A 23,979-nucleotide genomic window follows, 5' to 3' on the forward strand; every position below is an offset into this window, starting at 1 on the left:
CAACAGCCCTAGTACTTGAGGCACTTGAGAGCTGCAAGCTTGGACTTCCTCAGGCTGAAAGACAGTAAAATCCTAATCTTCCTCTTCCTGGGTGAGGCCTTTCCAAAGAAAAAAGTTCTCTGCAAGCAGAGGTGTAATGCCCGCCCTCACCTGAGGATCCAGAGTCTGACTCTGGAGCAGGCAATGACTCCTGACTTGCAATCTTGAATTACTGAAGAGTAACCCTTGGGATGGTGGTGGAGAAAGGGGGAAATCCAGATATACCACAGACTTTTCTATTCACTTATTTAGACACATTTTTATTTGGCTTCCAATTGACCTCTGTCTGTCACAGACTTGAACTTGGAATCTTTTATCAGTGCCTAGAATTGGACATTGATACCCCATAGATCTTCTGCAGGAGCTGAACTTCACTGTAATATACAGTGCCTTCTATGCTGGGTGGTTCTAGTCCTCATTACAGACTGGATGCAGGACCAGGACGTTAATTTACCCTCCATCAGACTTATCCTACATTATTTTAACACTGGAAAGACTAATTTATTTCACAGATGAATATATATACTGATAATTACTCCTTTCCTCCTCCATTTGGCTAATTCACATGGCTTAACTATCCCTCAGCGATGCTGAAGACTTCTGCAGGAGGGAGGGAGGAGCTGCCATTCAGGTTCTTCACTACCTCCCCGACTGGAACAGGCTGCTCCTCCGTCACCAGCTGACCTTTGCCTTAAAGACTGATGCACTTTGCAGAGGTACAACAGGGCTGGTCCCCTGTAATTTGATTTTTGTTTGCCATGGAAAGGCTGGTTTGTTTGCTTTGCACTTAAGCCCCACAGTTTATTCAGGACTGTAAAACCCTTCAAAATCACACATAAGTAAATAAGTGAAAAACAAACAATGCTGAAAAATTGTCTGCTTAAAAGAGAGGGATGACTATTGCTTAATAGTATATAATTACCAGACTTCATTTTACAACAGAAAAATACATTTTCCACCCTCCAAATGTCTTCTGTGAGACGATAAAATCCATAACATTTAAAAAAAACAAGTTCAGTGTCTGTTTAAAAGAGTACTGTGCCTGACTTTTTACTTCAGGCTGTTGGTCACGACATCAGAGGATACTGAGGTCAGTGTTTAAACTGAAAGTCCCAGTTTAACTTTTATTATTGTGTACTGCTTAAACTGGAACTATTGAATCATAAACTATGATAGGTAAATGGCACAACATTAAAGAAATTAATTCCATAGTTTAGAGTTTCCTGTCCTGATCCCTCTGGGCCAGTCCAGAAGTCCTTGCTCATTTCCTTACTCCTGGTCTATCAAAGTGTTTAAACACTCTAGATTTCAGTGGGGGTTTGAGCATATGCTAGTTGATTCAACACTTTAATCAGATAAAATCCTCACTAAAGTCAGTAGGAATTTTTTTCCCTAAAGACCTAAAGTTTTGGTCTTCTGTTTGTTTGTTTGTTTGTTTTCTAAATCCTGCATTTGAGTCCACACAACTTGAAATTAAGAATTTATGTGTTTGGTAGTTGTTGCTATGCATCACTCCCTGCCCAAACCAGTTCTTTCACTTTGGCTATTTAATTGCTGGCTAGTAATATTAGTGGCAAGAGGAATTTAACAGATTGGGTAGTGCTGCAGTAGGTGGAGACATGCTGAGAAGAAGGTTATAATAATTTGTATCAGGTGCTACCAGTTTACATTGTTTTTAAACACTGAGAAGAAAGGCACACTTTTTCTTTATCCCCTCTTGAGCTACCATTAAAACATCTTTACCCATTTAAACACCTTGAAGTATACCGTAGCTTTATTTTCCCTCATTGCTTCGGTATAAGCAAAATTTATTGGGGGGAAAAAAAAAATGGAAGTGTGTTGCAAAACACTTGGAGAAAACAGAATGGAGAAAATATGCTTAAATCTCACATACATAGCTGTTATACAGCAACCTGGTCTGCTGAACTGCAGCCCACTGCACTGTTAGAAAATTTAGTGAGTATGTAGTGAGCAATGAATTCTACTGAAACTGTGTTAACACAGGGCTTCTTAACAGGCTTATGATACCAGTTTCTTCTGAATTCCTTTGGTACAAGCCTGTTTGATGAACATCTCACAAGTTAAACTTTTGGGAGCCTTTTAGAGGCTGATGAGATCAGGCAATGTGTGCTGGCAGTTTTGACTTGGCTCCCTGCTCTTGTGGTGTCCTGGACCTTCCTCTTCTGCTTTCTAATCAAACCAGATGTGGACCAGCCTAATTTTAATTTTTTTAAATTAGAAACCAACAATACCACTGCCAAACTTTTTAGAAATGGGAATGCTGCTAAGCCTGAGCAATAGATTAATGGGAATACAACATTTTTGGAAATTTGTGGCTAAGCAAGCACAGGCTTTGGAGAGGGTGGGCTGCTGAAGGATATAGCATGAGATGTGCAGCAGCCTTAAATTATCACTGCTTTCCCTGCAAAGGGCAGGAAATTCCCCAACCTGTGCAAGGTGTCCCTTGCTTTAGTAGACTCAAAGAAATAATTTCCTGAAGTAACAATGGTCTTTCCTTAAATTTTGACTGGGAAGAGTTTGAAAGCACGACTTTGCTATTCCCAAATGGCTCTGCATCCTGGGAAGCAAGAAGCAGCCCTGATTCGTTAGAAGTTCATAACTCATAATTTTGGCCTTTTCCTGGTTAGTTTTGGTGTTAGGTCACTGAGGTGGCCTTGGCAAAGGCAGCAATGGCAGCCCCTGCCTCTGCCTGCTGGGCTCTCCCTTGGCAAGCCTCAGTTTTCCTGGCGCATAGACAGGATGAGAGGAGAGAGGGGAGAAGGTTGTTGTTGAATTAGGGGATTTTTGTAGGCAAACAGCAAAGAAAAGGAGGGCAGCCGTGTCCGGCCCTCACGGGGAGCGGAACGCTCGTGAGCGGGGCCGAGCTCCGCGCCGGAGCGGCGCCGTCTCCACGGCAACCGCCGGGCCGCGGGAAGATGTCCGCCGAGGGCGGGCGCGGCGCGGTGCGCTTCGTGTTCCGAGCCCTGCCGCAGAAAAGCTTCTCCTGCCTGCAGGACAGGGACATCGCGGACCGACTCCTCAAATGGTGGGGGGGAACGCCTGCTGCGGGATGCCTCTGTCCAGGGGCGGCGGAGGAACAGGCGGGCGGTGCTGAGGGCTGGAGTCGCCACTGCGCCCTCAGGACTGCCTTTCCAGTGGCGGCGGGGCCGCGTCTCTTTCTCTTATATTTAATTTTACTTTTTTTTTTTCATTTATTCCCCCCCAACCCCTTAATCTGAAGTCTCTTGGATATTTTCCCGGCACGCAAACCGCGCCTTCTGAGGTGTGAGGCGTCTGTCCTCGCCTCCCACTGTGAGCCGAGATCTCTTTCGGCTTCGCAGCGCGGCTCCAGTGCGGCTCCAGCCCTCCAAGGAAGGGTTGGGGCGCTTAAAACTGAGAATGGGAAGGGGGGGGGAAGTATAATTGGTCAGAATAGGGCTTCATGTATCTCTTCAGAATATTTAATCTCATTTTTCCATTTCAGGTCCATGCAAGGCAGGATCACAGCACAAGCATTCAGTTTTGACCAGCAGTTTAAGCCCTATCAAAAGGATGAGTTTCTTATGGTAGTTCTAAGTCCTTTGTATTTTAAGTTGACTTCCCCTCCCCGCCATGAAACTATAGCTGCTGCAAAACTGCATAACAGCGAACAATGTAACAGTGTTGAATGCTAGTGGCCTGCTCACTGTCTCCTTGAAAGGAGGTGGTTTAGGTGTGGTGCTCAAGTCTGACTTTGTGGGTTAACTGCATTGTCCAGTAAAAATATTTTAGTCTGTACTAATGTTACTCTGCTTTATGAAGGAACAACTTAGTCTTTCAGGATTCCCAAGAATGGAAATCTGAACTGGATGCTGATCTTGGCTACAGAATTTCATGTTGGGAAGTCCACCTAGTGTGAGACTTTAAACAATGTACATGCTCACAGCTATCGGTAAATTTCTCACAGTAAATTCACAGTGCAATTAGATGTGCATGTGCACCACATATCTGGAAATACAACTTTTGAAATTTATTGGATACCATTGCTTTATACTAGAATTTTGAACTCCCAGCTTTTTGAGACTCAAATCTCTTGCTGATTGTGTCCTCCATTTCTGTTGTCTGCAAAGTCAAATCTCTTCATCTGTTGGCAGACAGAAAAAACCCTAAACCTGTGGTTTTAAAAACAATGTGATTTTTACATCTGTTGTTTTAAAAACAACTGTTTGATTTTTTGTATGTCTACTTTATATTGTTATCCTGGATAAAGAATTCAGCCTCTTTGTATTTTAAAGAAATTCACACAGAAATGCACTGATATTTTATCTTTCACTGATAAACATTTTGAATTATTGAAGTTTACAGAATACCCATTTACCTTCTCAATGCTTTTGAATTAAAAATGTAAAGATACCACTATGAAGTTATGATACCTGAATAGCTGGGAAGTAACTGGGAAAAAAGGACCATTACATGTAATGTCTGATCTCTCTGTATCCCAGAGGGGTGATAAAGAAATCTAGTGATGCAGAAATTGAAATATCCATTATTTCATTTTCTTAGCAGTTTCTTCAATGATTATTCACTCTGCTTGTATGCATATACAAAACTCTGGGTTTTCTTACTTGGCTTATCTATCATGTAAAGTTGCCAGCTATCAACATTACTATGTATGTCTCCTTTTTTTTAATTGATAAATCAATAAGATCGAATACTTCAAATCTTACTGTGGAATATATTCTCCGTCCCTTCAATAATTTACGGATCTCCTCTGTGTCTGTTTAATAATTTTTGTGTGTCTCTACAATTCTCCAAGCTTCAAATTTATTTAAAAATGTAAATTTTAAAATCATACTTAGCATTTCATTTTTAGCTTCAACAACATTGTGTGCAGAGATAGAACTCTTTCCTCTCGTCCCCAATTTCCTGTACCTCCATGAATTTCATACATTTTATGTGTTCTTGGACTAAAACTGCTTTATTATAAAACTTTAATGCTACATATATAAATATGCACCTGAAGATGTCTTCAGTGTGTAAAAGACACTGGATACACTGAGTTACAAACCCTTGGATTTGGTGGTGTGATATTTCGTATACAAACTGAAAGATCATACAGAATCTGCTTACTTATTTGAGCCTTATAATTTGGATTGAAAGTATCCAAGGCACTATATTTGATGATTTTATGCTTCATTTCATTAACTTGTATTCTCTTATTTGAATATTATAGGCATTTTTTAATGATCAAAGTGTGATCTCCAGTTTGAAGTTGCTGTCATCTTCAGGACAATGGACTACATTGGGTAAATTTAGAATAAATTAGTCTTAAATAAAAATGTCAGTGTTTTAACTATTTTGCTCTAATTTACCATTTTCTAGTAATGACAGTTAATATATATGTATTTTCAGCTAGTTGAAATATCTTAAAGAATTACTTCTTTTACTCAGTAATAGGAAGAGATTGTACTTCTAGAATAAAATAACTAAGTTGTCGCCTTTTATACCTTTTTTCTCTTGACCCCTGCATTGTTTCATAAATTAAGTACCTGAAGCTGTTTATAAATGGTTTGTGGCATCCAGCTGACCTGATCTTGTGTCAGGACATAAACAACTGCATTATTTGTGGAATTACGGTAGTACCTTATTCAGATATATTTGGAGAAGGGCATTCTTCTGTAGATGCACTGACCTGGCTTGGGACAGAAGAGTCCCATGTGACAGGTTGCTCCAGTTGCAGCCATGCCATGAGGGACACTTCAACTTTGTTGATGTATCAGAAACTTGTGAACACACTCCATTACGTCTGGAGATGCAGATGAGACGCTAAAGCAGGAAGGCCAAAAGGAAATAGCAAATTTATGGCACCACTTTGAAATTGCATTTTTCATTACGTAAATGGCACACAAAAATTCATGGCAATTGCATGTGATAATGTAATGGTATTTTGTGCATAATGTGATCTCTGATATTGCCAAAGTGATTTTCCATAATAGGAATATCTTAAAAGAGGGTAGTGGGAAGCCTTCATTTCTTTTGGTTTGTCTGCAAATACTTTACTGTGTGTAAATATTTAATGGAGCTTTGGGAATTTTCTAACTTTTCCATTTCAGCTCTCTGGAATTGGCGTAGGTTTTTCCCACTATATACAATGACACTAGACATTGCCACTTTTTTGCCAGCAAAAATCCATTTTCCAAACACTGCACCCAACTGTTAAAACAATTGAAATATATAAGATGCAAAAAATATCTCAAGTAGCCTTCAGGTACCTCTTTCTCTGGCAAACAGAAAGAAAATAGATGTATTTTAAGCCAGTAGTAAACCTTTTCTTGCTTTAGACAGGATTTTTTTTTAGGCTATCTGTCTAGTCTACAACTTGACAGTCCCTGTAGTGAAGGTCAGTAGGTTACATACCTTGTGCTAAGAGTGGAGGGTCTCTTGCCAAGTAACCCAGCTTAACTCTTGGTTCTGCTCAATCTTCTTCCACACAGAAGTGAAACATTTTGTCCCCAGGACTGGAAGGGTTCCCTTTCTAAATCCTGAACAGCTGGTATACCCTATTTGCGCGTAAAATTTCATCTTCCCATTCTTTGCCTATTTTTGGTGAGGAATGTTGGCACATTTTTCTATACTTAGTCTTCATGTGCATTTTTTGAAAATATACTAAGAATTAGCTGTGAGTGGGAGGAGGTAAAAATCATCTTCTAGTGTTTTCTTCTTCAGACATGCTGATGCATTAATCCAGATAGACCATTTGCTTATCACTGTGGAGTAACTTAAAAACAACATTCCTGTTGTTAAAAAAATACAGGAAATGTGCTTATTTTCCTTTTTAGAAAATCTGAAGAAAATTACATAGTCTAGGTTGATTCAAATACTGCATTTATTCTGTTACAAACAAAAATGTTAGTAATTTTGGTTTTTTATGGGGGAGATAGTTTGAATGCATAATGTAGGTGGGGTTTAGATAGATCCATAGAAACCTCCCTTCTCCTGCCCTCCATGAGCTTGGGCAGAAAGTATTTATGGACTCACAGAAAGATGTCAGCATTAAAAGGAAATTAATAAAACATTACAGTAGTGGTTTTTTCATAATAATTTTGTCTTTTTTAAGACTGTGGTCCCTTCTCACCTTTTCACTTCTGTTTTTTGTCCTGGTAGAATTCCACAGTAATACATAGACTCCAGCTTCAACATTACTTGAAATAAAACATTTCAGGTAAATGATACACAAGGATATTCTCTAGTCTGCTTCATCTGATTGGAAAGATACTTAATGACCTCTTCTCACACCACACTTTTTTGCCTGTTGTAGTAGGGATATTTTTCCCCTCCTTCCGGCTGCATGGCAGAGTATCTGATACTTCTGACATGCTTTAAGCCACCTATTCATCTGTTATTCTGATATTTCAAAAATAGAAGCAGCAGAAGGAACAAATTTGATGCATACCCATTACCCATTTATGTATTGAGTGTCGTGTTTTTTAAATAGCTTCAGTGAGAGCTAAATAGTCGTTTTTCCCTGGACACATTGCTGGCCTTGCACCTGTCAGCAGTCTTAGGGAGGCAGGACTGTGTCTGCTTAAGCTCAATTAACACTTGAAAATTTATCTTCAAAGGGATAAAGTTACCATCTTTTTGTGTAAATAAAAAATTAGTATTCGCTTAAAAAAGGATTCTTGAGTTGCCCTATATACTTGAAGCATCAATGATTTCTGTCTTCAGGGTTTTAAAATCTGGAAGGTAATCTTAAATCAGCAATTTTTAAACTACTATTATAGGTTATAATTTGTAAAGAATTTTAGATGTCATATGAACCCATAAATCATCAACCTGCACCTTTTACTTTTGGAATACCCTATTTTTTTAATACTGAGCACGGAACTGGCATTATATATAAACTGTCTTGTAAATAGTAAGTTAAAATATATTTTTCTGATATAAAAAACTTTCTTAGATTTTGGAGGAATTCGAAGTATATCTAATCCAGGGTTTATCTGCCCCATACTAGATATGCAACGTGTTAATTTAAAAGTATACTGGCAGCACTTTATAGATATTCCAGAATTGGCTGTTAAAGGAAGCTTAAACTATTTCAGGACTTCTCAGCTCTTTGTTTTCCACTTGTAGAGTTGTCAAGGCATTTCTTCTTCCTCTTTTACTGCTTACTTTTATAGTGTTATTAAAACCAATTACTCTTGTCCAGGAAATTCTGAATTTCAAATCTCACCTTTCAAATAGAGAGTAGGAGCTTCCAGTGTATTTAAACTTTCCCATGTATAGTTTGGTTTTCTGAGCTACTGAATAGATTACAAAACTCTTGGGTTTTTTTCATGATTAAAGTTTTGATAAAACCTTTCTTCAGAGCAGAAGTGTCTCCTTCCCTTCCACTAATAAAATCCTTATAATTTAAGGCCTGTAAATAGCTCAATTTTCTATACTTTTAGCTCAGTAACTGCAAAAATGTAAGATTTTTCATTTTTCTCAAGTCATTTAGCATCTGATGTTTGTTAGTTGACTCAGGTTGTAATGTTAATTTTAAAATAATTTATGTGATAAAGGCTGTTTTGGCTCTTGTTAAATCCCTTATAAAATAAAAATTCTCTCCCTGTGAAAGGGAGGTGGAGAATTAGAGGGAGCTGGAAATGAGGGGGTGGGAGGAAGTATAAGTAAATAAATATAAAACAGTCTGGTGTTTTTTTCATAGGTTTTAAGACTGTCATTCATATTTTCTCTGACTTGTGGTTTTGGTAATATAATTTGATTATTTTTTGATAGTCACTCTATGTCCTAAACCTTTTTTCTTCAATAAAAGGTACCATTTTACATAACCATTGTCTGTAGATGGGAAACCAAGCAATTAAGTGCCGTGCTTTTGTCTTTAACAGATTTTATTTACATCACATTGGTCCAATAAAATAATTTTAAAATCTACTGTCAGTATTTTTGCTTAAGTAGGCACATTTTTAAGCCATCAGCTTATAACTTCTCTTTATTTTTTTTCCTGGTGTTGATTGGTTGGGTGGTACAGTTTACCCAGGTTTAGATATTAAAATGCCAGTCCTACTTAACCTATGAATAAATAGTCTCTGTGTAATAGTATATGGCAGAAATCCCAAGGCTTTCTGCAAGTGTGGGGGCAAGAAAAAATTTAGGTTATGCTGTGCTTACGAAGATTAGGGTTGGAGTGAAATGATAGGTACTCTTGGAAGCATCATAGTTCATGCATCCCTTTTTGGCATGTTTCTGTTCCTGAAATACTGTCATCTAGAGGGAAATTTGGACTTTTCCTAAATAGTAATGCTTAGTGGTCCCTTAGGTCTGTTTGTCAGAACAGCACTGAATTTTATCTTTAATTGTATGGTAAAAAGCCTTTTGATACTATGATTTTGCTTGCCAGTCTCCCATCAAGGGTACCTACAGAGGAGAAGAGATAAGAATAAACTCATGGACAGCTGGAATGTTGTGAATATTCTCTCTGCTGAGACACATTGCCCTTGTGCTGAATGGTCACTTGTGCTCTCCTCCCCTCTCCTGTTCAGAAGCACTTTGAAGGGTGTTCAGGCAGACCTGGAGATGGGTAGAGAACATGTTCTAACATTTGTGTTGAACACTTGGACTGCAGAGAGCAGACAGAACTGGGCTGAGTCCAAAGCTTCTTAAACATAGGGCCTAATGCTGTTTGAGGTGCCATAAGTTATCCAACACCATGCGTACAGATTTGTAGATGTAACACTGTATATAGAGAAGGTATGTACCCTTATGGACTGATACCTCTTTAAGGAGAATATTGTAGGGCATCTCAAATGGCACTAGGTGTCTGAGCAACAGGATCAAGTCTTGGATGATTTCCAAGCAGAGGGGAAAAAAATTAGAAAAGCATATTCTGTGCTTAATGATTACAGAGATAATACTCCAGATTCATATACGAAGTGCCCATAGTACTGTTTTCGTCTTCTGAAATAGCTGGTTAATAAAGCTCACAGTGCCTACAAAATAACTTTCTTAAAAGTTAAGGTATAATACTTAACAAGCCAAAAAGTCTTTGAGACTGTGTTCATTTTAGTTTTTAGTTTGTGGGTGCTGGTAGCAGCTGACTTCTGCACTTCATCATGCCAAATTTGGCATCTGTCCTGAAATGCTTTCAGGCTTAAGCTGTGGAATATGATTTTCTAAGGGTGTGATCTAATGTGATGCTGGGTTCACACGGTGTTCCATCTATCCCTAGTTTCGGTTGATGGTATTTACCAACAGGGGGAGCAGACACATGAGCCTTAATGGAAAGTAGTATTCAGATGATTTTATTGTTTTCTTTACACTTGTTTCTTTCTTACCTTTCTTTGACTTTTTTTTTTTTTGAGGGACTCTGTGATTGAGTCATACATACATGATCTGTGTTTTTTTTAAGAATATGAAACATGCAACCAGCTTCCTATGTATTCCAGGTTCCAAAGTGACAAAAATTGAAGCTACACTGGTACCCTGTACACAGATTTCCATGTCATTTTTTGATCGGCTGTACTCTGAAGGAGTTGTTAGAGAAACTGGAACTATTGTGAAATGTTATGATGATTATTATGATGATATTCTTATCTCTGATGAATTAAGGAAGGTCAGTATAATAATGAATAATTTATTATCATTTTTCTTGCTCTATTAGGTACCATAAGGACACGTTTTTCAGGTTGTTTTTTTCTGACAGTGATAAAAACAGGCATCAATATCCATAGTTTACAAACAACTGAGGTACTGCAGTGCCTGGATGTGTGAAAGCAATTACTTGTTTTCTAGGTGAGCGCTCTTTCATTTGTAGGTGGGAGGAAAAGGTAAAGCGTTCTTCTACCCACCTGTGTTTCAAGTAGTCAGTGCTGGGGGGTGTGTGGGGAAATGCAGCTCATTTGCTTAGGAGGGGGAAACAAAGGGTGCCAAAGAGAAGGTGCTGTGATACTCAGAGCTGTAGGTTCATCCAGGCTTCCAGGTAGTTGATGAAATTGAATGTATTTGTTAGCTACATCCTGAAGCATTCCTGGACAGGAATGCTGATCATATTACATGTGAAGGCATTTAAAGAAAGCCATCTTAATAAATTTTCTCTAAAGCAAGAGGAACTATGAAAGAGGAAATTATTTTTCAGTGTAACACTGGAAAATGACTAAATACAACTCCTGAACTGGCCTGCAATGTAAAACTGTTTGTTATACTGTAGTGGAGGTGTCAGAAAGCAGATTATCTGAAAAAGAATCTCTTAACAGTGGCACCCTCTTAATCAATGTATGTCTTTACTGTGTTTCTTTTGACTTCATAAGCTAAAACAATTTTTTAAACTTATGTTTGTGTAGCATTAGCAAAGCATAGTGTGGGAGAACTGGATTTTGCTCTTCCTTGTATATATAATCAACATAAGTACTAAATAATTATAGAGTTGCACTCATTTGCACTTGGCAAATCCTTTGAAGGCAACGTATTTGAACCAGTGACACTGGTTACAGGATGTGGCCTGAAATACTGGTCTGTCTTGTAAAGTTCTGGGAAAAGGTGAGAACTCAAGCTCATGATTGAATTTCAGATGTAGTTTGTAGTCTTGCAGTTCAAAATACTATGTATTTATTTATAAGCTGGGTACATGTGAAATGTTTTCTGAAAATTAAAGATATTGTGTGTAGGAAGGTTAGAGGCAACATTTAAAATTAGAAGTTATTGGGGTTTCAGTGTCTTCCCAGTTTCCTTCCCATGGAAGTGATGTGTGTGTCAGCATTTGCAAGGTGAGGGTTTAACATTGATTTGAAACAAAGGTGGTTCCTACTCATAAGACCTAAGACAGCAGAAAGGATAAGAGTCAAAATCTTCCAGGTATGACAACAAAACTTCAAATCAATTAGTCAGGGCTCTAGGACAGAAGACTGTAGGGGGCACCAGACTGTCTCCTGGTGTCAGAGGGTGGCCCTTGGCTGCAAGACTCCATGTTTCTTTCCTACCTGCCATGTCTTCTCTTGTTTCAGAGGAGGTGGGGATATGTATGAGGTGGCCATCTAGAACAGTTGTTGCCCTGGCCCCTTTTTACTCAGGTTGTGTAGCTTTGTTATAAAGCTGGCCAGAGAGCAGAGGGCTCCTGTCTCACTTTGACCAGTTTGCCTGGGCTGGCATCTGCAGTTTGGCTGACATGACTCAAATGTCTTGTAGCCATTGTGAGTTATAATTCCTGTCCACATTTACATGAACCAGTGTTGACACTAATGTAGCAAGTCCTCTGTATTCATATAATATCTCAGCAAAAGGCAGGTGAGACACAGGGAGGCAGCTGGGTGCGTGTCTGGCTAATCCAGGCTATGGATCAGGGCTCACTGGAGTCTGCAGTAAAGAATGATGTGAGTTTGAGAGTGATCTCCTTTGGGACATCCTCAGGATTCCTTTGCAAATTGAGGTAACTGTGTCAACTTAAAAGTGAAAAAGCAATGTTACCAAAAACAGTTACCAAAGTGATTAACAGTAATTGACGTATCAAATGTAGGTAGATTATTTTCAGTCTGATTGTTTCATTAGCATCACAGATAATTAACCAGTGAAATAACAAGACTTGACAACTATTCCTTTACGTTTTTTGGGCACAAATCTGACAGTGATTCTGCTTTATATTATATGTAAGAATTTTGAACCTAATTGCATCACTGGAAGAAGGATTTAGAAATACTTCTTTCCATCCCTCATCCATATATTTTATATGAACATAATTTCTGTGTGCCATATAGCAAAGTAGTTGCATTATTTATTAGATGAATCTTAAATGAATTTTTATGAACTTGACTTCCTTGCTTTTTCCTTGTTCCACAAGGTCTTGCTTCTAGAGGATTCCGACCATTATGACTTATTCTCTCAACTGGATCGTGAGGAATTTCTGTTCTGCCTTTTTAAGCATTTTTGCATTGGAGGAACTCTTTGCCAGTTTGAAGATGCAGTTGACCCATATTTAGAAACTACAAAAGCTTTTTATAAAGACTTGGTGAGGTAAGTGTTACTCTGTTTTGTACAACTGTGTACATGTACTGTCCATAGATACTTTGTGTCGATTTGTGTAAATTTATTGTGCATTACTGGTTGAAAAATGGGGCTGTTACTTAATCCACCTGCAAGCTTATTTGTGTCCAACTATCAAAATACCATGAACAATGGTAGTAGTTCAGTGGCAAAATAAATGCAATTTTAGTTGCATCAGTCCCACATAAGAACTTTTTTAATATTACATTTATGGACATTGATGGTTTATAATTCATTCCCATTTTAAAGATACTGTTTTCTGTAATCGTCAGCTGAAAACATGGCACGGTACTGGAAACAGATTGTGTTCCCACTGTCATTGATAAAATATCAACAATTAAGTCTTGGCTGTATAATCTTGGGCTACTTTCAATTAGACTGCTTTTAATTTAGGATTTAAAAATTGAAATAATTAGTTGAAACTTTTAGTTCTGTATATTTTTTATCCTTGCTGATTTTTTTAAAAATACAGCTTCTTCCTAGTTCTGCAAACACCCTTCTCACAGTGTAAAGTTAAGGGAGATAGAATATTGCTGTTAACATGGCACAGTGAAATAACACAGTGAACTAACACGGTTTTTAGTGGGTTTGGTGTATGGAATTGTTTGGAACTTTATGTGAGGGATTTTTTTCCTTTGAAATTAGAGGTAATTGATCAGAGGTTCAGATTTAGACTGAAAAACACAATTTTCACTCTGCTTTGATATATCCATATGCTGACTGCTCTGACTGACAAAACTTATATCCTGGTTAGTGGGAAATGGAATGTAATTATTGGTTATACAGACTCAGTCTCAGTTAAGGTAATGGGAATATAAAGATTGTAAAAGATATTACTAAAATTTTTGTCAGTATGATTAGTTTTGGTATTTTCATCTCATACATAGATGAGAATCAGGTGAGTTCTTCAGAAATACAGCATCTGACATAAAAGGATCCATCAATGTTTAACTCTACCCTCCCTTTTCTTTTAAACTGTTCACTCTGCACTTGAGTCAAGCTGCTTGTTCCTTCAGTCCTGGGCCTTAGGTGACTCTGCATTGACTGCAGCTGTTTCTGCTCTTATGTTGTTGAATTAATCTAGGACAAAGTGCAAATCCAATCAGTTCCTTCACTTTACTGCTCCCCTTTGCTGCTGATACCTTCCTATCTCCTTAAATCTCTTTCCATTCTTTTTCCTTTTCATGCTGTAAAATATGATAAAGATGTCAAATAGTTCTTGTTACTTAAAACAAACAAAAAAAAAGCCTCTGCCAAGATCCTCCCACAATTTCATCGTGGTTTCAAAGTTTACTTTTCTGTATCCTCAACATGTTCCCTATTAGCCCTTTGTATTTTCCTTTTGTGTGCTGCTTCTGTCCTTTATAAAATATTTAGGAGAAAATATTTCAAGATCTATTCCTGTGCTGTTTGAGGGGTTTTTTTGCCAGTTGGCAGATTGCTTCCTATCCTCCCAAATTTTGAAGTACATCTACTCTGTTCCTGTGACATCACTGATTTTCAGTATTTATCTACCATGTGTCTCTCCATTTCTGTGCCTGTAAATGTCTGCTGATTTCTCACTGCCAGAGGAGCTGGTGTTAGCACTGGTTACCAGTTGAAAACAAAACTTACCATTTAACTAAATCTTTTATCTTGCTCCTTTGGTATTGAGTTCTTTGTCAGTCCCATGAGAAAAGCTTTTGATCTTGACATTTCAGACCTTCCCTCCCTCTTCATAATCACGGTTGTCTTTTTCTTGGTCTCATTTCCCCCTGCTCCCAGTTTATCCAAAATGATGCTTCTGTTTTATTTCCACTGTCTTGAGAGAGAAAAAGCCAGTGAAAGGTGCTGAATAGGGACACTGATGACAGTGTTGACTTAATTTCTAGTTTCTATTCCATGCTATGCACTGTGTTACTTCATTCTTGCACAAATTACACCATAAAATAAAGCAATTAAAATTACTTTCTTACAGCTTCTTATTTTCAGTAAACAATTGCTAATGATCGTAGTAATCTCTTAAATTTTTTACCAAAAACTTCCCCTTCAAATTCCTGTTGAATACCAAGTATTGTTTAAATTCTCTTTTAGACTGCTATTCTGTCTGGTTTCATTGCATCTTGGATTACAGTCACATTGGACATTTTCTACTCTTCATAAAGTGATATTAAAAGCTTTTCATGGTATTAAAAATTCTGTAAACTGTATTATCCTTAAGGTTTAATTTTTATGTTTGAGGTTCAGAAGGCTTGGTAAAACACAAATGGATACTACAATAGTTATTAGTTGCTGGCTGATATGCATTGAAAAATTAGCTGCCACAGATTAACCCAGTCTAATAACAATAACCTTATGGAGGTATAAACTACCACTGTTCAGTCCTGTTACAGTATTCCTTATGGGCAAGAGCCTGGACACAAAGATTCCACAAAAGTGTCTTTACTGCTGGGAGCAGCAGACCTATTAATGAGCTTTTCCCTAATCTTTATTACAGCTGTTTTTTTCTGGCCATAGCTGAGTTCTAACTCCAAGGCACTAGCATTCAAAATAGTGTCAAAAGGTTTGAGGTTTCCTTTTATTAAAGTATTTATATTTACGTTGCTTTATTATGAGAGAATGCAATAATCTTTTTGAAATTAACAGCTCTAGATATTTCACAAGCACAGCTAGGGACTTCCAAATACAACTACTAAATGGCAGACTTTTTTTCTTTGCAAAAAGAGTGGTATATTCTTACTAATGAATCAATGCACAACTTGTAGTCTGCTACTAATCCATCGGTAATTGTCTGTGATCAGTTGAATCCATCCAAAATTCTAGTGTTTAGTGTAGTATCTTGTATAACCTAAATAATTTCAAATCCCTTGTTGTAGTATTTTGATTTAAAGAATATATTTATACTACAAAAACTTGTTAATTAAAATATAATCTATGAATCTCTGTTGATAAATCTTGTCCTTTGTACTTAACCAGATTTTTCTGACAGTGTCTCTCCATGGTGACAGCTGCTGTAGCATCTTGTAGACATTGTTTTCTTCTCCTTTTGTCATCTCCATCTCCATGCCCTTTCCCCCACAATGAATGAATGTATGTGAAAGTATTAAGTTGCTCTTTTATTGTTTACAAAGTCTAATAAAATATTGACAGTAAAGGTTAGGATATAAATAAAGCCCAAAGTGAATAGAGAGACCATGAGGACATTTGCTCTCCATAAAAAGAGAATAGATGCACATTAAAATGATGAACTGCCATATCCAATGAATAGTTTAGAAGTTAACAATTTGAAAGAACATGGGGCTATTAACATTATTTTTGAGGAAATACTCTCCTCTTCAAAAGGAAAATATAGTTTTTTCTAAAACCTTTTAGGAGAAAAAGAAATAGAGCAAACGAGCGTGTCAAAGACAACCTCTTGGTTTTATTTCAAGTCAGCAAACGAAGAATCTCATCTGATTTTAACAGACAATTTTTTGCCTTAAAAAAGAACCAAAGTACTGGAAATAAACACTCATTCTGAAAAATTACTTACAGGAAGATAACCACAAGGAGAAAATTTCTCAAGGTCATGGAATAAATAGGAAGACTTACTCTTTGTCACCTCTTACTTTGCTATCCTAGATATATATATAACATAAAAATTAAGAAACCAGAAACTGATAGCATAGTTTTCAAACAGAAGAATCTGAAGCCAGAGGAACTTAAATACAGCCATTGCTTTTGGGGGTGGTGATATATGTTAGAAGGAAATAATGCCACTAATCTTCTATGTCTTGTTCTGAAAGTCATCACTCTTTCCACAGAGATGGTTGAAGAGTTTCTGAACTGCTGCAGTTACAGCCTGGTGTGTCAGCATAAAGTGGCATCTGTGTTAGTTTGGCTTAATGTGCCGGTCCATAAACTGCAGTGGTTCAGAAGCTGAGTCATGAAGTAGCTGAGCTGTCCTGCTGGGAAGGCAAATCATCTCTGGAGAGGTGGGAAGGGAGACAGCTGGGGTCAGTACCAATTTCAGCAAAGCTGTCTTCATCCACTGTTGAGTATGTCAACATGTCAGATGCAACAAAAAGTTCTGAGAAAGCCTCATTACTAACTGACCACAGGGAAGATCAGCTTCACAGTATAGGTTCAAACATGACTGTATCATTACTCTGTAGATGAAATCAGTTAATTGGAGAGTCAATCTCTTTTATTGGCTGGAGAGATTGAATCAACAAGGGTGCTCTTGGTTGATTTGGGGTTCGTTTGTTCTTATAAAAAGAAGCTTTGCCAAAGCACTGGTAGCAGGGGACTGCTGTCACAGCTTGGACCTGGTGTGGCATTCAACTAGGCCGTGTTTCACAAATCCTCTTGTAACTTGTCTATACTGGGACCTTTCCTGGGAATGGAACCTGTTTGCGACAAGGCAGGTTTGAACTATGCATTTCTTAGAAGTGTGTAAGTACAGAAGTTTTAAGCCTTGCCTAGTCTCTGGTTTTAGGTGGCCATCTCAGGCATCTGTTCCACAGTGAGTTAATTTAAATGGGAATGTGCAAGATTAGATAAATGAATAGCAGTTGCATGATCTAATTTCTGGAGAAATGTAAGCATCACTTAAAACAGACCTGAGGAAAAATGATACATTAAAGTACTTTAAATAGGTTGAGATGCCTGGATTCATTGCAATAATATCTCAGTGTTACTAGTAAATGTGATGAAAGAAATGGCAATCTTTACAACAAACAGTCTAGAAATGTAAAAGCTCAGAACTAATCCCATCCCAAGTTGCATAGCTGATTATATATACAAAATTCCAAAGGAGTAAAAATAAACCTAAACTATAATTATATACTAATCAAAAATGAGCAAAAGAATGTATTTCTTTCTTGCTGCTGTATTAAGATGCATTTCACTTTGCAGGTTTCTTTCTCGAAGAATATGTGAAAATACTTTAATGAAATGTTTAGCTGCATAATTTTTCATATCTATCAAAATACAAACTCTGTACTTGGAATTGTCTAGGTCTGGGTAATATTGCTGTGATTTAGTAGCTGAGAACAGCGAAACTAAGTCGAATGACCAGATCTATTCAATATTTTGCAGTAAAATGTCATAGTAACCATGTTATCTAACAGTGGCCACATAGCTTTTCATGTTCAATGTGACATAAGTTGAATTGTGGCTATAAATTTGACCTTCATAAAATTTGAGCAATGACACAGTGCATATGTTTAAAGTGTATTTAATAAATTAAAGATTCTAATTATCAGTACTTATATATATAAAGTATGTGTTATATCCCTGTATTTCAGTGTTCAAAAGAACCCTGAAACAAAAGAAATACATATTATTTCTACAGTCTTCAGAGTGTCTGCTTATGTAAGTATTAATAATTTTATATGGGATTTTACTGGCAGTAATATACATAACATGAAAATAATGAATTGACTTTGACACAAAGAAAACATTATATTCCATTGTAATGGATTATTTTCCCGTAATTGTCTTTTTTTATTCATGAACTCTGTGCCTGATCTCATCCTGCTTTCTCATCCTCTTTACTAACTCTTCATCAGTAACCACCAACTAAAGTTTTATTTGGTAGCTCACTAAAAATAGGTTTACTGGATTACACTGGAAGTCATAAGTATCATCCAGAAACTAGTTAAAAAAAAAATCTGAGTAATTCTGGGTTTAGATAATAATAAAACTTGAGATAGCCATAAGGATTAAGGATACACTCTTGACTTCCTATAGTTCTGTTTTTGGAAATGTTGCTAGAGCTTTCCAAATAGCTTGTAATGCATCTGTTTCTGTAAAGACTGCAAGGAAGTTTAGTATACAAAAAGGTTGGGGTGGTGAGGTGACTGCTAACCTGTTTTCTCCTTCCTTGTCAAGTCTCATTCCTATCTGTTTCCCTTGCAAAATCATACATTCACCATCAAGATAAGTTTGAGAACTGGCTGCATGTTTACTAGATTCAGCATATCTGTCACTGAAGTTGTTACAGTAGGATGAACTACTCCAAATTCTTCTTGAGTAACCAGAATATGTAATAATTAAATGTCAGATAATGTACCCACTTTCAACAGCCATAGCTGATGTCATTTCAGACTGCACAAACTTCCCTGTAGGTTGCCAATAGCCCAGTTGTTCATGTGTTGGTCATCATCTTTTAAGTACTCTGTATGATTCATTAAAGGCTTTTGAAAATAAACACTTCGTGGGTGTATCAAAATTTATCTTTCTGCTATGTTGCAGACTGTAATAAAAATAAAAAAGCAAAACCCTGGTAGCTGGATGTTCTGTTTTTACTGTTCCTTTCCCACCTCTGAATCAAATGCATTGATGTGAACTACAGATTTCTATGTTCAGGTAGATGGACATTGAAGAGCTCCCCTATCTATCTTAGCCATACATTAAATGTCATCAGTACTACAAAGAAAAAACAACAAACAAACAAAACCCCAACCAAATTTTAGCAACTTTTTGTAAACAAAATAGATAGACGAAAATCCAGTGTTAATGCAGAGCAGGCTGTCCTCCTTGTAGCCTTGGAGGAAAATTGTTCATTACTGCACATTCTGAAAATTTGTGTGGTAAAGGAGAATTCTGAAATTATGGTTTCTATTAAAGAACATCCTGAAGAATTTTCTCTCAGAAAACAGAAAGGCTTAAACGGTGTGTCTAGACTGTTTGATGGTTATGTGAATCAAAACTATTCAACTCTACTTGGCACTTACAGGAAGGACACTTACTGGAGCACAAGTGCCTTGTGTTTGTGATGAAAACTTTCTCTCAAGGAGATAACTGCATTTCTGCAGTGTTTCTGAGTTCATTCGATAAATAACTGTAGAGTGTTATAATCCTTATGTTGACCTGACAGTTTTTAAGCCAAGTTTTCTTGGTTTGTATCTGGAAGAAAAGGACTTGTTCTCCTAGCCTGATGTAAATAGATAAATCATTTTTAAAATAAATTAATTTTTAAAAACTGATCTGGTAAAAGTGACTTGTGCAGCCGAGCACAACTTAAAAACAGTAGCTAAAAAAGCACGCTATTAGAGATGTAAATAGCTCAAGGTTTTAAGTTATAGTTCACAGAATCACAGAATATGCTGAGTTACGAGAGACCCATGAGGATTCTTAAGCTCCTGGTCCTGCACAGCACCATCCCCAAGAGTCACACCATGTGCCTGAGAGCATTGTCCAAACACTTCTTGAACTCTGTCAGGCTGGTGCTGTGACCACTTTCCTGGGGAGTCTGTTCCAGTGTCCAATCACCCTCTGGGAGAAGAACCTTTTCCTACCATCTAACCTAAACCTCCCTTGACTCAGCTTCGTGCCATTGCCTTGGGTCCTGTCACCACAGAGAAGAGATCAGTGCCTGTCCCTCTTCTTCCCCTCACGAGGAAGTTGCAGACTGCAATGAGGTCTCCCCTCAGTCTCCTCCAAGCTGAGCAGACTAAGTGACCTCAGCCACTCCTCATACAGCTTCTCCTGAAGACCCTTCACCATCGTCATGGCCCTCCTTTGGACACTCTCCAATAGTTTAATGTCTGTCTTATATTGTGGCACCCAAAACTGCCCCCAGCACTCGAGGTGAGGCTGCCCCAGTGCAGAGCAGAGCGGGACAATCCCCTCCCTTGCCCGGCTGGTGATGCTGTGCCTGGTGCCCCCGGGACACGCTTGGCCCTCCTGGCTGCCAGGGCACTGCTGACTCGTGTACAACTTGTCACCAACCAGGATCCCCAGGTGTCTTTCCACAGCTCTGCTCTCCAGCATCTCCTTCCCCAGTCTGTCCACACATCCAGGGCTGCTCCATCCCAGATGCAGAATGCAGCACTTTCTCTTGTTGAGCTTCATATGGTTGGTAATTGTCCAGCCCTCTAATTTGTTGAGGTCTCTCCTACAAATGTCTGTAGAGCTCTTTAGCATCAAAACCTGATAGACCTGGACATCACAAGAGAAATCATTCTGTTGAACTCCAAATACCCTTGAGAGCTTTAGAGCTTTGCATATAATGAAACACTGTTACAGCTTAAGTATTGGACTGCTCACTGATTTTTTAGAAATTTCTTTACCTGAACCCAAACTGTGGCAGTGTTAGAAATCAGCATAATGCAAAGTTTATTCAAGAAGTATTTTAAAAAATTGTCAAATTATGCAATTTTGAGAATGTTCAGCAGTATTTTTATTTCTGTTTTATGCTAGGCATATGTATTCTTAAATCATCAGCTGTGTTGCTACAAAGAAAAAATAAAATGATCCTACTCTAACATCAGTAAATCAATCATTACACCCCCTGCATGTGTGAACCAAAGTCCACACTGCAGATGGAATTGGTATGATTCTTAACTTGTGTACATGCATGAATGTAAATTTCAGAGCCTTTATGCTCCTCAAGTATTTTAGGGTTTTTATGACCTCTTTTACTAATTTAAGAACCCTTTTCATTTAATTAGGTTATTCTGATTATTTTCCTGATACCAAGTTTGGTATATTGCTTGAAATGCTTCATCACCAGAACTTATATTGTTTTTGTTCTTGAGTTGTTGAACAAATTTTTAGTGGGCTCACACTGCCTCTAAACAGTCAAAACCTCAACTGCTATCCATGAATTCAGTAAAGACTGCAGGACTGGGATCCTCAGTAGGAATGGGAAAAGAGTTTAACTAGCAATCACATCTTGATATTTATCTTCTCTTACTTTTTTTCTTCAGTTACACGTATGAACTTAGGTTATTTTTGGATCCAATTCCAAAGGCCTTTTGATGCTGAGCAGTGGCTGAGCGCTATAAAATCTTAAAACTTGCTCTCCTTACTGCAGTTGAGAATCCAGTGTTTGTTACACATGTATCCTTAAAAAACACCTGAAGAGAGCTAGGTATCCTACAACTGGAGCTACAGAGCTTGTATTCTGTGCTGCTTAAAAATAGAATGCTATTTTTAGCTTGTGGCATTTGACTACCATTGGAAAATTCTGTGAATAAACATCATCAAATCACTACCTGTCTAAAAAACAGTGTTTTTATGAGGTGCTTAATTTAATTTAGGATTTAGGGGGTTGAATAATCCCCCAAAGGAAGACACCAGAACATCTAATAATGGATTCATTCTCTTTGAAATAGCAGGAGAAAATGGGGTACCAGCAACAGCTAAAGGATAAAATTCACATATGGTCCTTGGAGCAGAAATGGGAACCCAGCCCTTTCCCTTCTCAGCTGACTGATTTAATCACTGAGAGATGTTACAGTTTCCATGTTTCCTTGGTCCAAAAAAAGATTATTTTATGCAAAGGAAGACAGCTTCAACAAAAGAATGTGAGAGATGTGGAATCTGGAATAGTCTGTAGTCTGTGAGTTTAAAATTTTCCTGGAGAAAATGAACAATAAAGGCAATAAAGCAACTTCCTCAACCAAGAAAACAGAACCTACATCTCTTCAACTGTGGTACAAAGGTGTTGGGGAGCAGGAGAAAACTGTTACATGTTGTAAAAGAAAGGAGGTGTCAGCTGTATATTGAATGATCTTTCACATGTTCAATTACCACACTGACTAAATAAAAAACTCCAACCCTTTAAAAATCCCTCCATCTAGTTCTGGATCCCTACTGGATTTGAGGTGTGTCCAGCTGTGCTACTCTGTCAACACTGAAGCTTTTATTGACGTGCAGACGTAGGATGTTAACCTGAAAAGCCCAGTTCCCATGCTGATTGTCAGCTGAACATGTTTTTTCAGAACCAGGATTTTGGAGCTAGGTGCCTAGAATCCCTTCAAACCCTTTCTGAGGACTGGCACACAAAATGTTTTCAGTAATAGTCCAAAGTTGTTAATGTGATCTGTAATGAGTGTTTTGCTTAAATGCAAATATTGGAACCTGAACAGATGCATTAGCAAATGTTAAGTGAAAAAAAATTATGGATGGAACAGCTTTATGTATTAATATAAAGTCCGTGATTTTTTTTTTGTCTTTCAAAGGAAACATGATGGGCTGCTGTATATTTAATCATTTGTATTTTAGGCTCCAATTGTGTAAACACATGCTTACATGTTTAATGTTACATTTTATATTAATCTTACATTTACCTCAAGGTTATTTGGAACATTCAGCCAGAATTACTGTGCATTTTGTAGTGTCAGTATCCATTATATATGGAGACATAATATTGTTTAAATAAACTTTGGTATATTTATTCTATTTTGCTATGCAATAAACTGTTACAATTGGAACAAAATTATTAACTTCAGATTTTATTAATTCTCTTACAGATATCCATATTGTCCCTAATACTGTTTTGGTTTTGTTGGTTTTTTTTTTTCCTTCCCGTCAGGATGCTAATGGCCTGTGTTACCCTTCAAGCAAAAGCCACCAGCAGACTTTTGCCTACTTGATTGTGGATCCCTGCAAGCGACACGTGAATATTCTGTATCACTGTTTCGGTGGAAGCTTATTTACAAACTAGTTATAAACCTGGCTGGTCCCCAGTTTTATAATGGAGGTTGCCTTCTCTCTGCATGGGTTCAGGTAGACATTGCATAGTTTTCTGACGAGGAAAACTCTACTTGATGACACGCTCGGAAGTGCTTCCCGTTCACTCAGATGTTACTATGTGGTTCATGACAAAAGTTTTCCGGTTCTTGAAGCTGTTTTCTTGGCCGTTTTCCCCCTTCCCTCACCCGTTTTATCTAATAAAAAGTATTTCTCTAGAGATCTCGTCGTTTTTATGAACCAGCTTTACAGACCCGCGACGCGTAACTGCAGGGAAGGCTCTGCAGTCGGTGAAAGCTCTGCGGAACCGGGAGAAAGCGCGGGAGGAGACCCGCCAGAGGGGGTCCCGGGCCGCTGCCCACTCCGGCCGGGGGGAGGGAAGCGCAGTGCCCCTCCCCACTCCCTCGCGGAGCGGCCTCCTGAAAGTTGGGATAGAAGTTAGGAGAAGAAAAAGTTGTGGTTGGCGGCAGCGCTCCGTGGCGG

At 37.9% G+C, this 23,979-nt stretch overlaps 1 protein-coding gene across 4 annotated transcripts; it reads left to right on the forward strand.

Annotated features, from left to right (window-relative positions):
• Positions 1–2,932: 2,932 nt before the first annotated feature.
• Positions 2,933–23,719, forward strand: CFAP300 (cilia and flagella associated protein 300). Of its 4 annotated transcripts, none has more exons than XM_032099240.1 (7): positions 2,933–3,085; positions 3,524–3,605; positions 5,252–5,324; positions 10,467–10,633; positions 12,851–13,023; positions 18,321–18,387; positions 22,137–23,269. In XM_032099240.1, the coding sequence occupies exons 1-7, from the start codon at positions 2,976–2,978 to the stop codon at positions 22,365–22,367; spliced, it is 903 nt and encodes a 300-aa protein (XP_031955131.1). In that variant the 5' UTR covers positions 2,933–2,975; the 3' UTR covers positions 22,368–23,269. The 4 variants fall into 4 exon arrangements, with proteins under 4 accessions (XP_031955131.1, XP_031955133.1, XP_031955134.1 ...); XM_032099242.1 differs by lacking the exon at positions 22,137–23,269 and adding an exon at positions 23,277–23,716 and having other exon boundaries at positions 2,934–3,085; XM_032099241.1 differs by lacking the exon at positions 22,137–23,269 and adding an exon at positions 23,339–23,719 and having other exon boundaries at positions 2,936–3,085.
• Positions 23,720–23,979: the final 260 nt, after the last annotated feature.

Source organism: Corvus moneduloides, chromosome 2, assembly GCF_009650955.1.
Source record: "Corvus moneduloides isolate bCorMon1 chromosome 2, bCorMon1.pri, whole genome shotgun sequence".
NCBI classification, from domain to species: domain Eukaryota; kingdom Metazoa; phylum Chordata; class Aves; order Passeriformes; family Corvidae; genus Corvus; species Corvus moneduloides.

Bases quoted from the DNA above. Each gene is read 5' to 3' on its own strand.
- CFAP300 (XM_032099240.1), top strand. From the start codon at position 2,976: ATGTCCGCCGAGGGCGGGCGCGGCGCGGTGCGCTTCGTGTTCCGAGCC. The intron at 3,606-5,251 runs GTAGTTCTAAGT...TGAATATTATAG, and splicing joins AAAAGGATGAGTTTCTTATG to GCATTTTTTAATGATCAAAG. The intron at 13,024-18,320 runs GTAAGTGTTACT...CCTGTATTTCAG, and splicing joins TTTTATAAAGACTTGGTGAG to TGTTCAAAAGAACCCTGAAA.